General features: G+C 41.9%; 1 protein-coding gene across 2 annotated transcripts; it reads left to right on the top strand.

The window, feature by feature from the left end:
- Positions 1-2930: 2930 nt before the first annotated feature.
- atp6ap1lb (ATPase H+ transporting accessory protein 1 like b) lies at positions 2931-15049 on the top strand. 2 transcript variants are annotated; one of them, XM_005732472.2, is made up of 7 exons: positions 2931-3315; positions 9881-9918; positions 10433-10441; positions 11859-12097; positions 12258-12308; positions 12445-12688; positions 13022-15049. In XM_005732472.2, exons 1-7 carry the CDS (start codon positions 2946-2948, stop codon positions 13256-13258), a joined length of 1188 nt encoding a protein of 395 aa, XP_005732529.1. In that variant the 5' UTR covers positions 2931-2945; the 3' UTR covers positions 13259-15049. The 2 variants fall into 2 exon arrangements, with proteins under 2 accessions (XP_005732529.1, XP_005732530.1); XM_005732473.1 differs by having other exon boundaries at positions 3124-3315; positions 10433-10515.
- Positions 15050-18948: the final 3899 nt, after the last annotated feature.

The raw sequence follows: 18948 nt of genomic DNA, 5'->3' as shown, positions 1-18948 counted from the left end.
ACAAAATCATGAGCAGGGCTGGACAAAAACATCCCCTTACAGCCAATCCCACTGCAGCAGCAGCAAAGCCTCGAAGAGGACTGTGGGGCTGAATCAACAGCCTGATGTTGTCAACGATTCCTTACTGTACAACTTCTGCTGATAGTAATCAAATGCAGTAACCATGCCCTAACAGGCTTTTGTGTGTTTTTAACCAATCAGAATTTATTAGCAACATTCCTGCTTAAAGTCTGACTGAGCAGACTCAGTAATGTAAGTAATACTGCAACATAGCAAAACCCCGAACCCCCTCAAGAGCTCAGCTTTTCATGTGCTAAAGAAAATGTTTTGGATTGTGTCGACTGCATAACTGTTCTAAATATTTTTGTGGTTAGATCGTTCTTTTGTATGTTATGTGCTTTTTGTGCTGTGAAACAGTCTTTAGCTTTACATTTGTGTATATTTTGCTTCAGTCAGTTCCTATAATTTTAACCAATTTTAAACTGCACTTTTAGGCACTTGGTACTAACAGTTTGTCCAAAACTAAAAGGTTTGCATTTCTTTATTTGAGTCTATGAAAATGCCAAAGATAACATAGTTGGACGTGTACATAATAATATTGTTGCTTCATCAAGGTCATTTCTAAAGAGCTATCAGCTGGAATCTTGGTGTGCAGTATGTCCTTAAACAATTTAAGGAAACTAGACAAGTGGAGAACAAAAGAAGTGGTAAAACAAAGTCCCGACACAGGACTGAGATTTATTCAGTTGATCCATCTGTTGTTCACTGAAGGCTCCTCAAAAAGGTAACAGTGAAAGAGCGGCTGAGCAATTAGTAAGAATGGGCAACATTGAAGAAAAAGGCTGAGGTATGCCAGAGTACACAAGAACTGGACTCAGAATCAGTACCAATGAGACATATAGACTGATGAATCCAGTTCTGAAATGTTGGGTTCAGTCCTGGTCAGTATGTTCAGAGGAGGTCAGCAGAGACAACAGTGAGTGCCTACAGCCATTTGAATAACACAGTGGAGGCTCGGTCATGGTTTTGGGCTGCATTTTAGTCAAATGTGTTGGGGGTCTCTCAAAATGGATGGAACTGTGAACACAGAAATGTACCATCAGATTTTAATCCACAATGCAAAACCATTTGGACTGATAGTGGCTTTATTTTCACCATGACAATGATCCCAAACGCACTGCCGGTGCAGAAAAACACAGTGGAACACTAACAATCATGGACTGGGCTCCCCAGAATCTGGATCTCAACATTATGAAGCAGTGTGGGATCATCTTGACAGAGAAGAAAATAAAAGGCAGCCAACACCCAAAGAAAAGCTTTGAATGTGCTCCAAGAAGCCTGGAGATCTATCACTGAAGACTGCTTCAGGAAATTACAAAAAAGCTTGCCTAGGAGGGATCAGGCTGTGCTGAAGAATAAAGATGGTCATAACAAATATTGACTTCCAAGCTCATTAAATGGTAGAAACTCAATTTTTGCCTTATATACTGCATTTTCATTTATTTTTGCAAATGTTTCAATGAATCACTGCTGCGATATCTCCACTTTCCAAGCTAAACTATCTGTATTGACCATCCTCGAGAGCGGAATGGCATTGAGGCTAATGTCATGAGACATCACTGGGTAATACTGTCTTCTGAAGTCATCACACCTGATTGTCTTTTGTGATGCTGTCATGCTCTGATGGCAGCAGTGACAGTCTAGTTTGCACTTTCCCTGCAGTAGACTGACACAGTGGCCTGCTGAAGTGACCGAGGCAGGCTGACGCACTGTAGAGGGCTGAGGCAGCCTTCGGTCAACTCCTGTTACTGTATGGGCAAAAGTCTGTCTCATAGCTGACCTCTCACACATTCAGCAATATTTTAGCCTTAGCACAAACACACACGTCACTCACAAAACCATGCACAGCCACATATCTATCTATCTATCTATCTATCTATCTATCTATCTATCTATCTATCTATCTATCTATCTATCTATCTATCTATCAATCTGTCTATCTATCTATCTATCTATCTATCTATCTATCTATCTATCTATCTATCTATCTATCTATCTATCTATCTATCTATCCGCAGACTTTATCTGTAAAGGAGGGTGAGCTACTGAACACTACTATTATTCTAGAGGACCAGAGTGATGTTTGCTTTATGAAAGAAAGCGACGGGGTATCCACAATTTCGCTTGGCAGTCGTTCTTATGAATCATTACCACGCATCGATGTGAAAATCTACCACGATACTAGGTCACCACATGCAGTTATATAACCACTCTTAACGAAAATCATCCCATCATGGGATATGGAAATGAAAGATAGGCCTTTGAGAAGACGTATCGAGATCCTGCGGCGTCTCACGCATGCGGGCTAGATAATGAGGAGGAAACGGAATCAGCCGTGGGGGTCTTCAGTGCTGGACCCTCGCTCTCGTCTTACCCACGGCTGCTCAGCTGCTTCTGTCATCCATATTTGCAGCCTCAGTGGACAATTTCCTCAGCCTCGGGCCTTCTTCAGTGCTCACAACAACACATCAAATGAATTAATTCTGCTACTGTGGCAGCGCACTGGCGATCTAGGTCATGCAGCTCTGGCTCTGTGTCCCCCCCCTTTCGGCCACCTAAAGACATGTCCACATCCTGCTGTCCTCCTACACAACCTGACCTTGTCATTCTCAGGTGATTTTCCACAGAGATACGAGTGTGGCCGTTTAGTCTGCGCGTGTGTTCGTGTGCGCAGGCGCGCGTGTCAACGTGTGTGGCCGAACGTGTGAGTACGTCTGTGCCCACTGTGCTTATTTATTTATTTATTTGTTTGTTTGTTTGTTTGTTGGCAGCATAGGTATGATGAAATGTTTTTGAAGAAATGAAAAAAGAACTGAGCCTCTGTGGCGTGCCTGCAGCCATGTGAGCATGAAAGAGGGGAAAGAAGACCGAGAGCGCAGGAATGGATGCGGGAGGGTGAGCAAAGTGAGAGGCAGCAGAGGGAGGATGACAGAGAAGGGAGTAGGGCGAGAGGAGAGAAGGTGCAGCGAGGAGTGGGGGACTGTGACGCACACCGATCGACTCTGCTCGCAGCTGATTGGCCGCGGTGCCTGCCAGTCAGAGGAGCTGGGTCTCGGGCGCTGCTTGAAGAGCAGATTATGAAGCGGAGCGCAACCAGCGGCAGTCTCCTCTTATTGTCTCAATGGCTGCACACGCATTCCTCCTCTGCTCCCTCGCCTTGCTGTCCGCTCTCAGCCGGCCTGGGCTCTCGTTCCACGACGAAGAAGCACAGCCAGGACTTACCTATGACGAAGTGCCTGAGATCTTGGACAGGAGGTAAATCCATCTCTAAGGCTGTGAACAGAGGAGGGGTGTAGGGGAGGGGGAGGGGTACACGGAGATGCATGCAGGGATGCTGAGATGCTGATGTGTTCTCTTAGGGTCGTTTTTGTCGCCCCTCTCTTTCTCCTTTGCAACGCTTTTGGACATTTCACCTTGGGTATGCCTCAAATTATGGGTTCGGGCAGTGTTGGTGTGCCAGAAAGAGCCGAGGTGCGAGGCTTTGTTTGCCTCAGTGTTGGGGACTGCATCAGACGCTGCTCATCGATCACGGATGGGGCTGTTGTCTCTGTACAGTAGTGCTGGTCTGGCAAGAGGAAGCTAAATAAGGTTGGGGCAGTGGGCCCGCAGGAGAGGTAGAGGAAGGAAGGAGAGGAGAAAGAAGAGAAGACAAGGAAGCAGGAAGGAAAGGTAAACAAGGATGGGACAGGGTGGAGAGGATGCATCAGGGATGGTCTGTTGGGGTCTGTTTACTGATGCAGTCATTGAGAGAGGAGGGGGAGAGAGAGAGGAAGAGTGGAGAGGAGAATTTTAGCCAGCTATGTCTGCATAATGCACATGCAGTCCTGCAGGTCAAATCTGGATAAAATATTCAGGGCTCAGATGTACAGGCATTCACAACAGTGTGACAGGGACAGCAGCGAGCAAGCAGCCAGGGCTTTTGCTAGCGCCAGTTCCTGCCTGCTTACAGAGACATCACAGCAAAGACCTATAATACGGTGCCAAATCCATGTAAGGCTCTTGAAACTATGCCATGCACGATGGTTCACACAATCCTCTATAGCACAAATGCTTCAGAGCCACAGTTTCTCATTCAGTGCTCTTTAATCATAGTTCAAATGATTTCCCTTGTTATTGCACTCTGAGTGTGGTAATACACTGTGGAGGGGTGGGAGATTATTACTGCGATGCTTTCATTTGTTGCACGAACAATCTTATCTGTACACATGTTTGCAAGTCAGGGGCACAAATAACTTGGATTTAGAGCCTAATATAAGAATTCTCGCGGGATTTCTTTCATTCCAGCTCAATTTGGAGTCGTAAAACCCAGACAGATAGCCTCTGACAGAGAAAGGCTGCGCAAACATCTCCAGGGGTTTGTGAGCCTATTGCCTGGATCAAACTTTGTATGTAACTCTGCAACGTAACAGCTCTGGTCCCCAGACGCAGCCTCGGTCTCAGCGCTGACACACTCCGAAATGCTGTTACATAAAAGCAGCCTTGTAGTGGAGCATAACACTGGAACCGTAGAAGGAAAGGTACAGTGAGACAGAAGGTTTTGCAGGAAAGTAATGACAAGAAAAAAGGCAGGAAACGAGACATTGTGAGTGAAGTGATGTCTGGTACTGTAGCAGATGCAATATGGAAGTGGCAAAGTTTAATAGCCTAGAGCTTCGCAGCATTATAAAGCTCTTAGCCATAGACATATTTAGTGTAAATCATAATCTGTCTATAGCTAAATATCGAAACTTTTAAGCATGTTATAATTAAATACCTTTTAAATAATATTCAAAATTTTCCAGTAAACCTTTGGCAATTTAAATATATATATTTTCATATATACTATAAATTAACATAAATTTCTAGTAGGATTCAAATGAAGTTGTAATTTTGGAAATCACACACTGAGAGAGCAAACGCAGGAGGTTCTGTAGCTGCAGTTTAAAGTTCTTATGAAGTGTTTAAAATGTTGTTTCTATTTGGACCTTTTTATGCTGCAAGACTAAGAAGTCTTGGAGACCTTCACAACATGCTCCTCTGACGTTGTGAACATAACATCAGAAGATCATGTGTTAATGTTTAATGTTTTAATCAAACTTAAGTTAGTTCAGTTATCCATGGAATCCAGTTTTAAATTAGTAACGTCCCGATACATGTCTCAAACATTTCCGTAACACAGTATCTTGAGTCTGTGACATCACACTTGCATTTTATCACTCCCACTGTACAGTGAAAAATAGCCTCCGAGTGTTTATAATTCCCAGTGGTGTCTAGAATAGCACAAGATGTCTTGCATGCTTTTCCATATTAAGGTAAATTTATTCTCAAGTTACAAAAACCTGTCAATATAAATTGTTTTGTATAAAACGGTGTTTTTTGCAAAGAACAGAGAGCAAGTATACGATATACAGCTCATCAAAGCTCCAAGTTGCACCCACTGTCCCACGCATGCTTGCTTCAGTCTGTTTGTCAGTCATGTGGCTGTAACTGTAAAAAGTGTATCCATCACGTTCTGTAGTCAGCATGTGCTGAAATGCATCTTGACCTGACTTTAACATAGAGATTAGAGGTCAAAGTGCTAGATTTCCAGTAGACGACTGTTGAGTGATCCTATTTGGAGAAAGATTAAAGGGTTAAAAAGACCAGCAGCTAATTGTAGAATATTTCACTAACTATTTAAAATCATAAAAATGTGTACTGTGTTTACAAAATGAAAAAAAATCAGGTCAAAAGTGAACAATCGTGTGTTCTAGTCCCTGTTTGAATGCACTCATAACGTTTCAGCACTGCTGCCCTGACCCTTAACCCTTTGATCTCAAAGGAGTAGGAAGATTTGCACAACTCTAGCACAACCAGAGCTCCACAGAAATAGCAGCCAGACTCCAACCAACTCCCAAATCTTAATCTGTACTAATAAATCTATCAATAGTCTGGGATTAAGACATGTTTTCCTGCCTTGCCCGGGATAATCATTTATTGTCTGATTAAATAATTGTAAACAATTGAAAGTAGAGTATGTTTTGCATGCCTAAAAAAATATTATGGCTCTGACATTAATGTTAGCCAGCAATAGAAGTTCTTCCTGTACATCGTGAAATGCTGCCATATCTGGGTTTGAAGTTTCATGTAGGTAGAATACAAGGAAATATGAGCAGTTAGAACACATCACTGGATGCACAGCTGAGCTACACAATGACAGTGATTGTAGGCTGAGCGATCTAAAATTAGTGGATACATATATATATGTTAAAGAAATGTTACCTCTCATCATTTTGTTGCATTTTGAATAAAAAAATTCAGTTTGTGAGATGACTGAACCACAGTATTTAAAACTCATTGTACTAAGGCTGTCGAATGTAAAGGGTTGGGTGGACTGATCGTGGTTTACAGAGCATCACAGTGCAGCGCTCTGTGTTAGCAGAAGCTAATGGGACTTGTTTACAAGTTTGGGTTCAGGCACCACACCTTTTCTCTGCTCAGCAGCTCACAGCAGAAGCCCAGACGAGCCGAGATAATCAGCTATCTGCACGCTTGAGCAAGAATGTCCAGTAAACATGTACCGACTGAGATCCCACGTGTAGGCTTGATAGATTGAAGTGCTGAAAATATCTTTAATTTTAAGATTGTCATCATTATGTATTGAGGCTATCATCATACTGTTAAAGTGGACACGAATAATGCATGGGAGCACGTTTGAACATTTGCAGGGGGTTTATTTATTTTGTCATATGTGAGGGGACTGTGGGGACCCAAGGAGTGGCTCAGGCTTGGCTTTGATTATATAAAGGGTTTGTTCAGCACTCAGGCACCGTGTGACCGGCTGAGCCAATGATGGGGCTGCAGAAGTCCAGGTCTGCTGATATCGCGAAACTGGCACAGGAACAGTCGGCTGGGCTTTAGTTAGCACTTGCACACTCGCGCAGCCTCCTCTGGCACCTATCAGCCAGCTGATGTGCAGGAAGACGTCCTTATTTGCTTGTGGTTGATTTAGTTCATCTGAGTGTTAACCGGTGACTGTAACTGAAATGTTTTCATTAACTCGTAATGAATATCAGAGAGAAAATATATATCAGATATTAAAGGCTTTTTGAAGTCTTTTTGTAGCTATAATATCATATATGTCCCCAATATTAGTGCAGGCAGTCAGTGAGCAGCAGCCAAGTGTCTACCACGTAGTGAGGTTTCAGTTGCAGCTGCCTGCTGCCAAATGTAGTGCTTTTGGCAGCTGTTTCATACAGTCATGCTTACCCAGCATTCACTGAGGCAAATATAAATATTTGGATTTACCTTATACATAAACCCTGTTATTGTTTTTCATACAATAGCTTAGGGAGCCAGTACGTGGGAGCGAGTCCTTTGGAATGTATACATAAGAATACAGGACGACTTGGACTTGATGTACAAGTTGGCACACGTGTGCTATAAATGAGACTGACACTAGAGCGTGTACTCATTACAATTCAGCAGAAATCATCATGCCGATGTGGCTGAACTGATGATGATTATTATTATTCCTGCATCTGCTCACCTGATAACTGCAGCAATGTAGCAAGAAAGCTGAAACGTCAACAGTGCTGTTGCTGTGCACAGAAAGCCCGAGTCTCTGTCCACGTATTTCATCCCACAAGCTTATTGCAGAATTTCATGTTTTGTTTTTTAATATTTTTTTTATCCATATACCTGAAATTATAAAGTTATTTCATGGAACAAAACACAACCTGTTGTATAAGTAACAGTGAGGTCATATATCTCTAATAATGATTTGATATAGTTTTATATAAAAATGAAAGGAGATATTTATTTCACACACATTTTCCTGCCATGTTTTGAATTGAATTGGTCGTCATGGCCAAAGTTCAAATCGCTTGGACCTCTGTACAGAAGTCACGATTTCAGAGGTCAGGTCTGATGCAGTCTGCTGTTCTGAACGCTGCAGCCTCTGACATCAGTCCTTAATCTCTTCATCTTGTTCTGGGCCTCGTCGCTCATAACTTGGGCCCCAGTGGACCTGGCCTGTTCTTACCACTAATCCTAATCCATCTGACACTTCACTACACCATATTGCCCAGGTGGAAACGGCACCATACGGCCAAATAACTGCTCCAGTCTCCTGGCACTGATATGTCTGGCAGCTTCCTCCCAGACTAACCGTCTGATTCCTTTTCATTTGTCAGCTGTCTGCTTACCTGCTCAGTATCCCACCTTCACCTTGGGCTCCTAATTAAAATTGTGTGAAATAAATCTGCATTTTTTAACTCCAAAATAAGTAAATAATAATAATAAATAAACTGTAAGAAAATCCATTCTCATGTCCCCTTTTTATCACAGGCTTTAATGGAGGTTGTTGCACTTTTGTCTGAAACATAATTGTGAGCAGTCCTTCACAGCAGGCTTTTGTGCGTTTAAACGTTGTATAAATATTCAGGTCATCCTCTTTCTGTCTTTTAAGAAGAAATTTGCAGCGTTCAACTATTCAACTAAATAACAAAGATAATGACAGAAGTTCCGTCCATGCATTGTTTTTGTTGTACTGCAGTTCATAAAATGACTTGAAATGCTGCCAAACAAAGCTGAGAAAGTGACTAAAGTAACAGGTGATGACCCAAAAGACAGATGTTAATTGTAATACTCACTCCAACAGATCTTGGGATTGAACTTTTATAAGCCCATTATAACTCTCTAGCTTAGGAAGCCAGTCCAAATAATGGATGAGGGCAGGTCACGATCAGGCTTCTAGCTGGACCGCTGCAATAAACAGAAGTAGCTAGCGCCACTTCGTAAGCCAATTGTTGTATCACGTCTTTGATTAGACAGTTAAAAGGATCAGGATGAGCTTGAAGAAGTCCAGGCTGTGTGGAGTTTAAATAGACCAAGAGCAGCAGGGCAAGGACAAAGGTGTGGAAAAATCTGTTCCCAGTACACAGTGTGGGTCAGTCCCAAATCAAAGACACATTTATAGAAAAAGCCACACACCAGACAAACAACAATACAATGAGTAAATGTGTCGTTGTGCTCTGTGCTCCCACATGGAAAGAAGTCTTTTAAATATGGCACATATACACGTATAAACAGACTAAAGAAGCATAATTACCTGTTTGGAAATGACTTCGCCTGTTTAAAGACTATTTTAGAAGTCTGACCAGAAAGATTTTGTTATTCATTCGACAAAAACAAGCTGAACTCGTGTTTTTACACCCACCCGGCACACTAAACCGTTCAGAGAATTACTCGGCATAAAATGCCACAACTAAAAAACAACATTGTCTGTTCAGCCATGCAAGTAAATAACTGCATAAAGTTTGTTTCACTATTTTTTCAGCTTTTATTTGTATAACAGTAAATTTCAAAATTCTTTGATAGCAGTAATAATAGATTATAATTAGTAATAATTAGATTTTAGCATTAAAAACATCACTTTAGCTAATAAGCTTTTACATACTGCTGAATCAGCTGTCACAGAGACTTAAAATGTGATTTTGTTAGTTACCATTAATGTTAGTTTAGAGCAGCTGTGGCATGAACCTTGCATTTGGTGGCATTTTGGTCTAAATGCTAAAACATAAAACATATCAGTTAGATATATAAAACAGCTCGTTTTGTTGTATTTCATGGAACATTTAGTTGCACGCAGTACATTAAAATGCACATGTTTTTGCATAATACTCAATTTTATGTAAAGCGACCTTTTTTTATTGTTGTTGTTGTGTGTTTGTTGTGTTTGTAGACAATGGATTTTTGCAGCTGTTACAGATTGAAGCATTATTAACGAAAGAAAAGTCTTAAAAATGATCCTTTGTGTTGCAGTTGCAGGACCTGATTGTGTGTTCTGTCTTTCCCACAGCAAAGAGAACCCCAAACAAGCAACAAGAGTCACATCAAGTAAGTAACAGATCTGGTGTGACACGAGGCCTGATTCAGTCAAACCTGCCATGGTAACTTTGACACTGATGTGTTGGATAGACGTGACAAATGCATTTCTTTCCAACACTGGAGACATTCAGCGTTATGAAGTGTGGAGCACATATGATCCGTGCACACAGTGGGAAGACGTGCTGCTGTTTTTATGCTCTCTGACACAAAGGTGGAAAATCGATGAAAACTTTCTTTTCCGTTACATAAACGTATGTTTCTGGATCCAGATAAACAGTATTTGTAAACACTTAGCACCGTAACTGTGAAATAAACTGCCGATGAGTCAGTGTGATGACGCAAAACAGCTGGAAATAGATACGAGCCTGAGCAATGAGGTGCACACAAAGCCTCTTTGTGACTGTGTGCGTTTAATATCGTGCGAACTTCCACGATTATGTTGCAATCTGTAACGCAGTATTGCAAGCAGCCTTTTTTGTGTACCAACATCTTCGACGATGCGGTAACGTGTGCGTGTTTTCAGGTCAAGATGGTGAGTACGGCTTAGAAAGTGAAGAGGTTTATTTGACGCCCGAAGATGAAAACCCACTCAGGAGAATACTGCAGGTACAGTCTCTCTGTTCTTGCCTGGCTCTCTCCACCATCAGCCATTCGCTCGCACATACAGATACACACCGAAACACACACTAGGATGCTCGCGAACAAAACAGAGCATGCTCACTCAGCCATACTGCATGACCTTGAATGTGGGAATATTGTAGTCTCATATTCACCAGAGGTAAAACATCTTTGCCACCCACACACAGGACTGCTGCCACTGAAAATTCTGCAATAAACATGCTGCATACGCTGTTGCATCCAGTTGTATCAGTTAATACTGGTGAACTGGTTCTTTTATAAAGATTTTTATATCATTACTGTTATAGTAACGACTAGTTTTAAAATGTTTTGGAAAATTGCCACACATACCCAGTTATTTAAGAGTAATATCACAGTGTGACTACGTCTTTATATATATATTGTAAATTAGTGCTGGCTTAAGTCAAACAGCCTCCAGTGACATGTAGCCTTTGAGCACAGAGATTAAAAAGCCAGACAGAGAGGCAGTTACTATTTTCACAACCAGCAGAACAGCTGCCACACAAATGTCTGCAAATTCAGAAAGATCCTGTTTTCCACGCACAGCTCCTTCCTCATTTAGCATTCAAGTGGTGGTTGGTCCACTGAACTTTACACACGAGCGAAATTATAATCATGATGACAAGCTTGACAGAAAGGTGATTTTTAAATTGCCCTTTTGAAATCAAATATCACTGCATGCATAAAAAGGAGGCACGGTAGCTTGTGCACAAAGTCAAGCTCGCTTGGTGTGGAAATAAATCAGGAGCTGGTTGGCGATTGTACGCACGTGTCACGCTGACATATGCTGTGGAAGAGCAACGGTGACAGAAACGGCTGCACAGATGAAGGAATAGGATAAGTTGGATTTATGGTCTCTGAAGCTGTTTCCTTGTTGAGCAGCCTGATCCACCAGGGTCTGCTTTTATGGGGGGGGGGAAGCAAAACTTTATACTGTTTCATTTAGATGATTTTACAGTGAATAAGTGGATTACACTGTCGAATTGTTTGGCTCACATTATATAATTATATAAAGTAATCACAGGTTACAGAATATTTTATTATCCTCATAAGCCCCGAGCCTAACTGATCTCCTGCCTTTTGCCCCCGTATCAGGGGGCGTTGGGGCTTAAGAGGTTAATTTGATCTAGATTAACTTATTCATTGAACACACTGTCACAGCCGCTTCCAGCCTTTGAAACAGGGAAAAGCACATATAGAAAGCGTAGAAGGATGAATGCAAAAGTGCAGCTACTCGTGCTTTTTCTGCAGATTTACTGTCATTTTTGAAATTGCTCCTGTGCTTAATGACTTTCTTCATATGTTGGCAGCCTTTTAACTGGCACCATCCTGGGATTTCTCACAGTAAGAGGAAGCTGCTCCAGTCTCTGATGGGGCCTTATGGCCCGCTGAGCGTGTCTTACAACGGGAAGACTTGCATTCTGTTTAAGGCAAAGCGACTCGCTATCCGCTACAGGAACCACACCTTCATCGATCTAACTGAAAGGGTCTTTAACCCAAACTCACCTGTGGACACTAAAGGCTCCATCTGCACCAAAGAGAAAGCTACGTAAGTCACTGAGGACCCCTTACTGCGCAGTTGCTTTAACATTGTGCATGATGCATTATATTTCACAACCTTGTTATCAGACAAGGCAGTAGAAGGAAGTTGATCTTGCACTGACGGTTCCTCTGGGTTTCTGTGTTAAATGTTTCTTTTTCTGCCGAAGGCTTTCTTTAAAGTTTGGTGACGTGGAGGATTTGCGAGGTCTCGTAATAAGGTAAAAACACACTGACTAACTTCCTACGTTTTATTTATCACATTCAACATTATTGTTGTATCCGAACGTACAGTTTACAGCGTAAGTGGTCGTGTGCGGACTGTGCATCTAACAAACTGAACTGTGCCTCCACCAGACTACAGATGTCCAATACTTTTTACGAGGCAGCTGGTCAAAACTGGTTCACACTAGACAGCGTCCACATCCACTACAACTGGACCCAAGAGGCTACATTCAATGCCAGCGAGGTCTACGCTCCTGCCACTTCCTCCTACCATTGCCAGCACGTCAGCAGCCTGCACAAATACGACACCCTGCTAGTGCCCAGCTCCCACACTGACACATCTGCTAACTGGCACATCACGTTCACTGATTTCCAGGTATACTGTCGCACAAAGGGCACAGCCTTTGTTGTGTAACTCTTCTAATAATGTCTGCACATTTGTCTGTCCTGGTCTCTATACGTGTGCATGTTTGCCAGCTTTTTGCCTTCGTGCTACACCTGTTCGGCCAAAGGTCAGTCAGTCTGTCCTTTTCCTGCCTGTTTGGCAGACTGTCAGTCTGTTTCCACTCTGTCTGCTCAGCCATCTGCTTAGGCTGTCTCAACCTGTCCATCTGCCCAGTTTCTCGATGCTTGGTAAGCCCAGTAAGAGCCAGTTGTCCTCTTTAGTTCAGCCTAATCTCATCTTTCTGGCTTCTCTTTGCTCTTCCAGATCCAGGCCTTCAATGTTCAGTCAGACAAGTTTGCATCGGCCAGTGACTGCGCTACTTTCCTGACACCAGCCATCCTCATGGGCTTGGTGACATCTTTGATTCTGCTCCTCGTCTTAGCCTATGCCCTGCATATGGTGGTACACCTTAAGCACATCGACCGCTACGAGGAGCACAAAGCCACAGTCTACTTCCCCCGCAGTCCAGAGGCAGAGTTGCCAGACAAAAACAGTCTGTGAAGGAAAGCGAAGAGCCAGAAGATGGCAGGGGAGAGAGGGAGAGAAAGCTGAGAAGCAAGGCTGCGGGGAGCACAAGGGACTACAAGATCGAAAAAGTATCCTCCACTGAATATTTGTTTAACAAAATGACAACTTTGCCTGTTCATATGAAAACCTTCCAAGTCTTAACTGCTTTAAGTAAATGTAGACCGTGGTGGGATACTTTTTCATCTTTCCTCACTGACCTGCGTCTCGGCGTCCATATTTTGAACGAAGCCTGTGGATGTTCAAGCCTCTCCCAGAGATGGCTCATGACCCTGATGTCAAAGGTCAAGGTCTGTCCCGGGGCCCTGAAGGGCAACAGTGTATACAGTTCTTTACCCCAGTCAGCTATTAAACACCTTATCAGCCTACCAGCTGTAGCTAATACAGCTAACATCAGATGTATAAATGTATGTACTACATGGCCGACAAGCTTTTACGACAAAACTTTCTCTGACATTGCTGTAGGAAATACTTCAAAGAGCCAGTTTTACAGCAGAGATAGCCGTATTAGCTACATGCTGAAAAGTCTACTTTGGCTAGTGCAGTGTTTCCTAATAATGAGGATTACAGAGAGGCTGGCTTAAGTTGCAGCTTAAAATAATCAGATATGGCATGAAGTAGAAGGAGCTTGAAAAGCTGTGGACTGGTAAGCAGAGGGAAATTTCAGGAACCACTGGTCTAGCATCGGAGTGACTGGAGTGAATGTGCCGACACTACTGGCCCTTCAGAGCCTCTGGCATCTCTCACCCTGCCCCTGAACAAGACTGCTGCTTGGGACTTAACTGTGAAATGGCCTTTAAACAGACCAGCAAGATAAGGGGGTTTCTACCAACTAGCACAACACTGGTTAGTGCGAAAGCACTAACCACAAACTCAAAGACTCTACAAGGAACTATGCTGCACAAGACGGCCCGTCGTAGGGCTTGGCAGGAACGCGGGTCTTGGGATGAAACGACTCTCGTTGTTTGACCAGGGGAGGCCACGGTCCTCCATCTGCACCACTGGATTTGACTGCCAAAGTGAAGCTACAAAGAAGTTGCCATAAATTATGGTGAGAGACAGAATAAGACAATGTGAAAATAAAAGCTAACCATTACAGCTATGTACAAAACAAAAAAGAGACACACAACATGTACAAAAGTGTCCCTCTGCGGAGGTTTTTTATATACATTGTAATCATGAAATACTATTAGGTACAGGATGACTATGCTAATCCTCATAACCAAAAGGATATACAAAGCTGTAGATACTTTAAGATCTCTATACGATCATAGCTCTTTACTATCTTCAAATACTGCACAAGTAATAAGCATAAGCGTAAGACATTGTGCTCAAGGACTGGTGAAAGTATCAATGCATATGATTTTTACGACAAAGGATTAACATATTACATTGTTTGTCTATTTGTTTTACGCTGGGCTGAGGATGTAAGGTCCAGTTTCATTGAACTGTAAATTACAGTGCAAATTCCTACCATAGAAGGACAATGCTATGGAATGCCGTCCATCCATCAGGACTCATAGATGCCATATTAATGCCAGATGCCACACTAGCAGCAGTAACAGCATCAGTAAGTCATTACTTCTGATAAAAACACTCAGCATGACAGTAAATAGATATCTTAACATTCAATATGGCAGTTCTGTCAATCTGTAGCAGTGTGAAACGTGTTTTTGGTCATAAATGTATCCTACAAACTATGAAAAGATTGGAGGCAGTTTGTCTAAGCACAGACTGATGTAGACTGAACAATAAAAGATATTCAGAGGAAAAAAAGTCGTTGTGTTTATATTAGAAGTAGTTTGCTGCACTTAAAAACATCAATACACATACTCAAAACATCATCATGTTTTCTTTTTGGTAACCTGCATAATATTGTTTCAAACATTTTGTTCATCTTGTTAACTGTTATTCAAATTTCAGATTTCCAGCACAGTGTCCAGGTCGGGCGCCAGGCCCCCCCTCCTGTGTGCCATCTGCTCTCTCCTCTCACCTCTCTCTGATCTAAAATGTCTTACCTGCCGGCAGATATCCAATAAAAGTTCTTCGTGGAAACATCCAAGGCAGTCGCAGCCATGAGTTAAATTGCAATCTCAAGCCAGTTCTCTTTTCTGCTTTTGATGCTTTTGAAGAGATGATCTCACAGGATAACTCCGTATCCGCAGTTTGAAATATTTTAACAGAGTTCACCCTAAATGATTCATCCACATGCCTCTGAAACAGGCTAAAGTATGGGCCTCAGACTAGACCTGGCTATAATACGACTCTCCTTGATGATGAATAATTATGAAATAATATTCTCAGCCCTTAACATCACCCAGAGTAGCTGAAATGCTACAGAGACACCTAGTGGCAACAAGTGATCCTATCAGCTAGCGCTTGGCAGGGCAGCATCACATATGTGATGCAAGGGTTGGGTCAGTGCAGAAAGTTGTTGAAACACGTTGTTGCTTTTTAAGTCTACGGAGATAAAAATTATAATTAAAAAAGTGTCACTGAAGCAAACAAACGACACATAACTGGGCAGACATCAGACAGAACTGTCAAGTTTTTATACCCTGATTCACATCCAGATGCCAGCAAACACAAAACTGGACAAGAGACAAAACAATACTTATGCTTGAAGAATTTAAATTTTGTGTTAAAAGGTCAGTCGTTTGTATTTTATGGTCATTCTTGAAGTTTGCTGCTTTAGACTTATAGTTCATTTCATTCATTCTGGCTCAGCGGGACTGAAAGTGTGAGACAACATGACATTAAAGGGAAATAAATTGTTTCACAGGACTCTGCATTCCTGTGAAAAACAACAAAAACACATACTGCCTCAATACACTTAAGTAACTAATCATAAGTAATTGTGATCACATCTCTAAAGTTTTTCTAAAAGTAAATTTTGGTAGTTTGCTGGTTGGAGGACTCAGATGTGCCACAATCTTCCCAGGAGTGAATGTCCCGGAAAATTCACCCCAAGGTCAGACCATGCAATCCCAAACAGCTACATCTCAGACTATGCAGGCCCCGGTTAGCATGTTACACTTAAAAATTCATGACCATAAAATTATAAAAAGACTAAACAAGTTTGGCTATTAGCAAAAGCTGCCTCTACCCTGTAAAAGGAACATGGACACATCCCTTGGGTTTGCTGCATCTGAACCACCTATAACACTTCTGTTCTTTGGACAGACGAGATCAAAGTGCAGCTGTTTGGTCATAATACACAGCGCCTCGTTTGGTGAAAATCAAACATAGCATATTGGCACAAACAAGCTGAAGCATGGTGATGGAGGGCTGGTGATTTGGACTCGTTTTGCAGCCACAGGACCTGGGCAGCCTGCAATCACTGAGTTGACCATGATCGCTGTATACCAAAGTATTCTTGAGTCAAATGTTGGGTAAAAAAAACGTACTTTTTACACGTAAAATGCATCACTTCCTGTACAATACTGACAGAATGAACACACTAAATTGCCATCAAGGGATTGTTTTTATGTGGAAAAATGTTGACATCTTGTGGTCCAATCCTTGGTACTGCATTTGAAAAAGAACAGCAGAATACTCTTAATAACGGGTCTTATGCTGATATATTGTTCACGAAAGTCAAGAAAGCATCAGGTTACAATCCGAGCGAAATGTTAAAATAAACATTAACTCCAGAAGCGGGTGAGCAGTGACTGCTGGTGGATTCATTTTAAAAAGCCACTGTTACAGTACCCACTTCCTCATTTCTTCCTGATTTTGATGTATCAGTAAATACATAATGCAGTTTTTCAGCAATGATTTCATTTAGTAACAAAAACTAGCTATCCAAACCTACCCGGCCCTATGCGACCTCTAACCTCTAACCCCTAAACCTAATAACTGCTTGGCAAGCATTTGCGATAACTGGATGACTGACAATGAGTCTTTCACATTGCTGTGGAGAAATTTTGGCTTACTCTTCTTTGCCAAACTAAATTGAGCCACAATGGAGGGTTTTTAAGATTGAATAAAATGTTTTTAAGGTTGACCAGCCTATTTAATTTCATGACAAACCATCCTGATCGGATTTAAGTTCCGACTTTGTCTAGGCCACTCCAAAACCTTCACTATGTCTTTTAGAGCTACTCAGAGGTGGACTTGCTGGTGTGTTTTGGATCATTTTCCTGCTGCATCACCCATGTGTGTCGAGCTTCAAGGCTTGAACAGATGGTCGGATATTTTCCTGCAGGATTTTCTGGTAGTTCAAGGTTCTATCAATTGCAGTAAGTCATCCAGGCCTTGAGGCACCAACGCAGCCCCAGACCATCATACTACCACCACCATGTTTGACTGTTGGAATGATTTCTTTTTATTTCAATGTTAGTTTTATGGGACTCAAACATTTCAAAAAGTTCAACTTTTGTCAAATCAGTCCACAGCAGAGATACTTAAGTACAGTTTTCATGTTTCGTGTACTTTCCTTGAGTCTTTGTTTTCTGATTACTTTTTACTTTTACTCCCAACATTTTTAAACAAATGTCTGTACTTTCTACTCCTTACATCCTCAAAACAGGCTCCTTGCTTTTTCTTTAACAAGTTAGAAAATGCCAGTCTCCAAACATCAAACCCATCTGAGCCTAAACAGTAACACATGGAAGGCAGTCCTGTTGGTCATGAAAAGAGATGCTGAGTGGCAAAGTCAGGGGTTCAAAGTGGGAGCTTTTGTTGTTGTTGTTTTTGAACAACACTACGTAAACGACTGCAGATGTCCATAAGTTGCAGTGCTTACTTCAGCATCTAGCTAACGCTACTGAAGAGGAGCAGAGGAGAAGAAACTTTTTTAAGTGTCAGGTAATTTAAATGCAACGTTTCTATCAGCTCAACAAACATCAGCAAACACACAAACTGTTTGTGTGCAGCGTGTTGCTGAAGGTCCTGCTGCTGTTTTCCACTGGGAGAGAAAAGAAAGAGCGCGAACTTCACTCAGAGATGGAGAGGAAGAAGAGAGGTTATTTTTAAAGGTAAGGGCTGCTCAGTGGGATTTGGTACATTACAAGCTTACACGTCCTCGTGTTTTTAAATCAGATGTTGGGTGTACAGTCGTTGGTCTGTACTGACATTATTTTTTTCATGTTGTGAAACATGCTGCAAGTCAAACTGAGGCAGACTAACTGCCATTTAAAGGCTGCATAAAAGTACTCTGCAGGATAGTTTGCTGTACTGTGATGGATTCAGCACTTTAGTTAGTAAAGAATAGTGTGTGACAGCTGTGGTTTCATGGTCAGAGTCGGGTTACATCAAGTGTAGCAGAGATTCATATGAATTTCAGCTGATGACGCTTAAATTCCGCCTTCATACGAAAATTTTACAGTCCAATACCTATAAAGACAGCATCAACAGTGTAAGCAGTGATGGGAGTAACGGCGTTACAAGTAACGGCGTTACTAACGGTGTTAGTTTTTTCAGAGTAATCTAACTAATTACTATTTCTATCGTTACAAGGCCGTTACCGTTTCTAACAAGAAAATGCGGTTGCGTTACTATTTTTCAACAAACATGGCTGGAGCTGTGTTCAGCTCACCGCATCTTATATCAGTTGCAGGGAAGTTAGGGCTGTTCATATAGATATGACGATATGAAAACGTCTGTTTCATTTTACGCTATCGTTTGTTTCGTGGTGTCGCAAAATAAACTGTTTACGGCGATAT

The sequence above is a fragment of the Pundamilia nyererei genome, unplaced genomic scaffold (genome assembly GCF_000239375.1).
Source record: "Pundamilia nyererei isolate P.nyererei 1_Seehausen unplaced genomic scaffold, PunNye1.0 scaffold00047, whole genome shotgun sequence".
In the NCBI taxonomy this organism is placed as follows: Eukaryota; Metazoa; Chordata; class Actinopteri; order Cichliformes; family Cichlidae; genus Pundamilia; species Pundamilia nyererei.
This window is presented reverse-complemented; position numbering and strand designations above follow the sequence as displayed.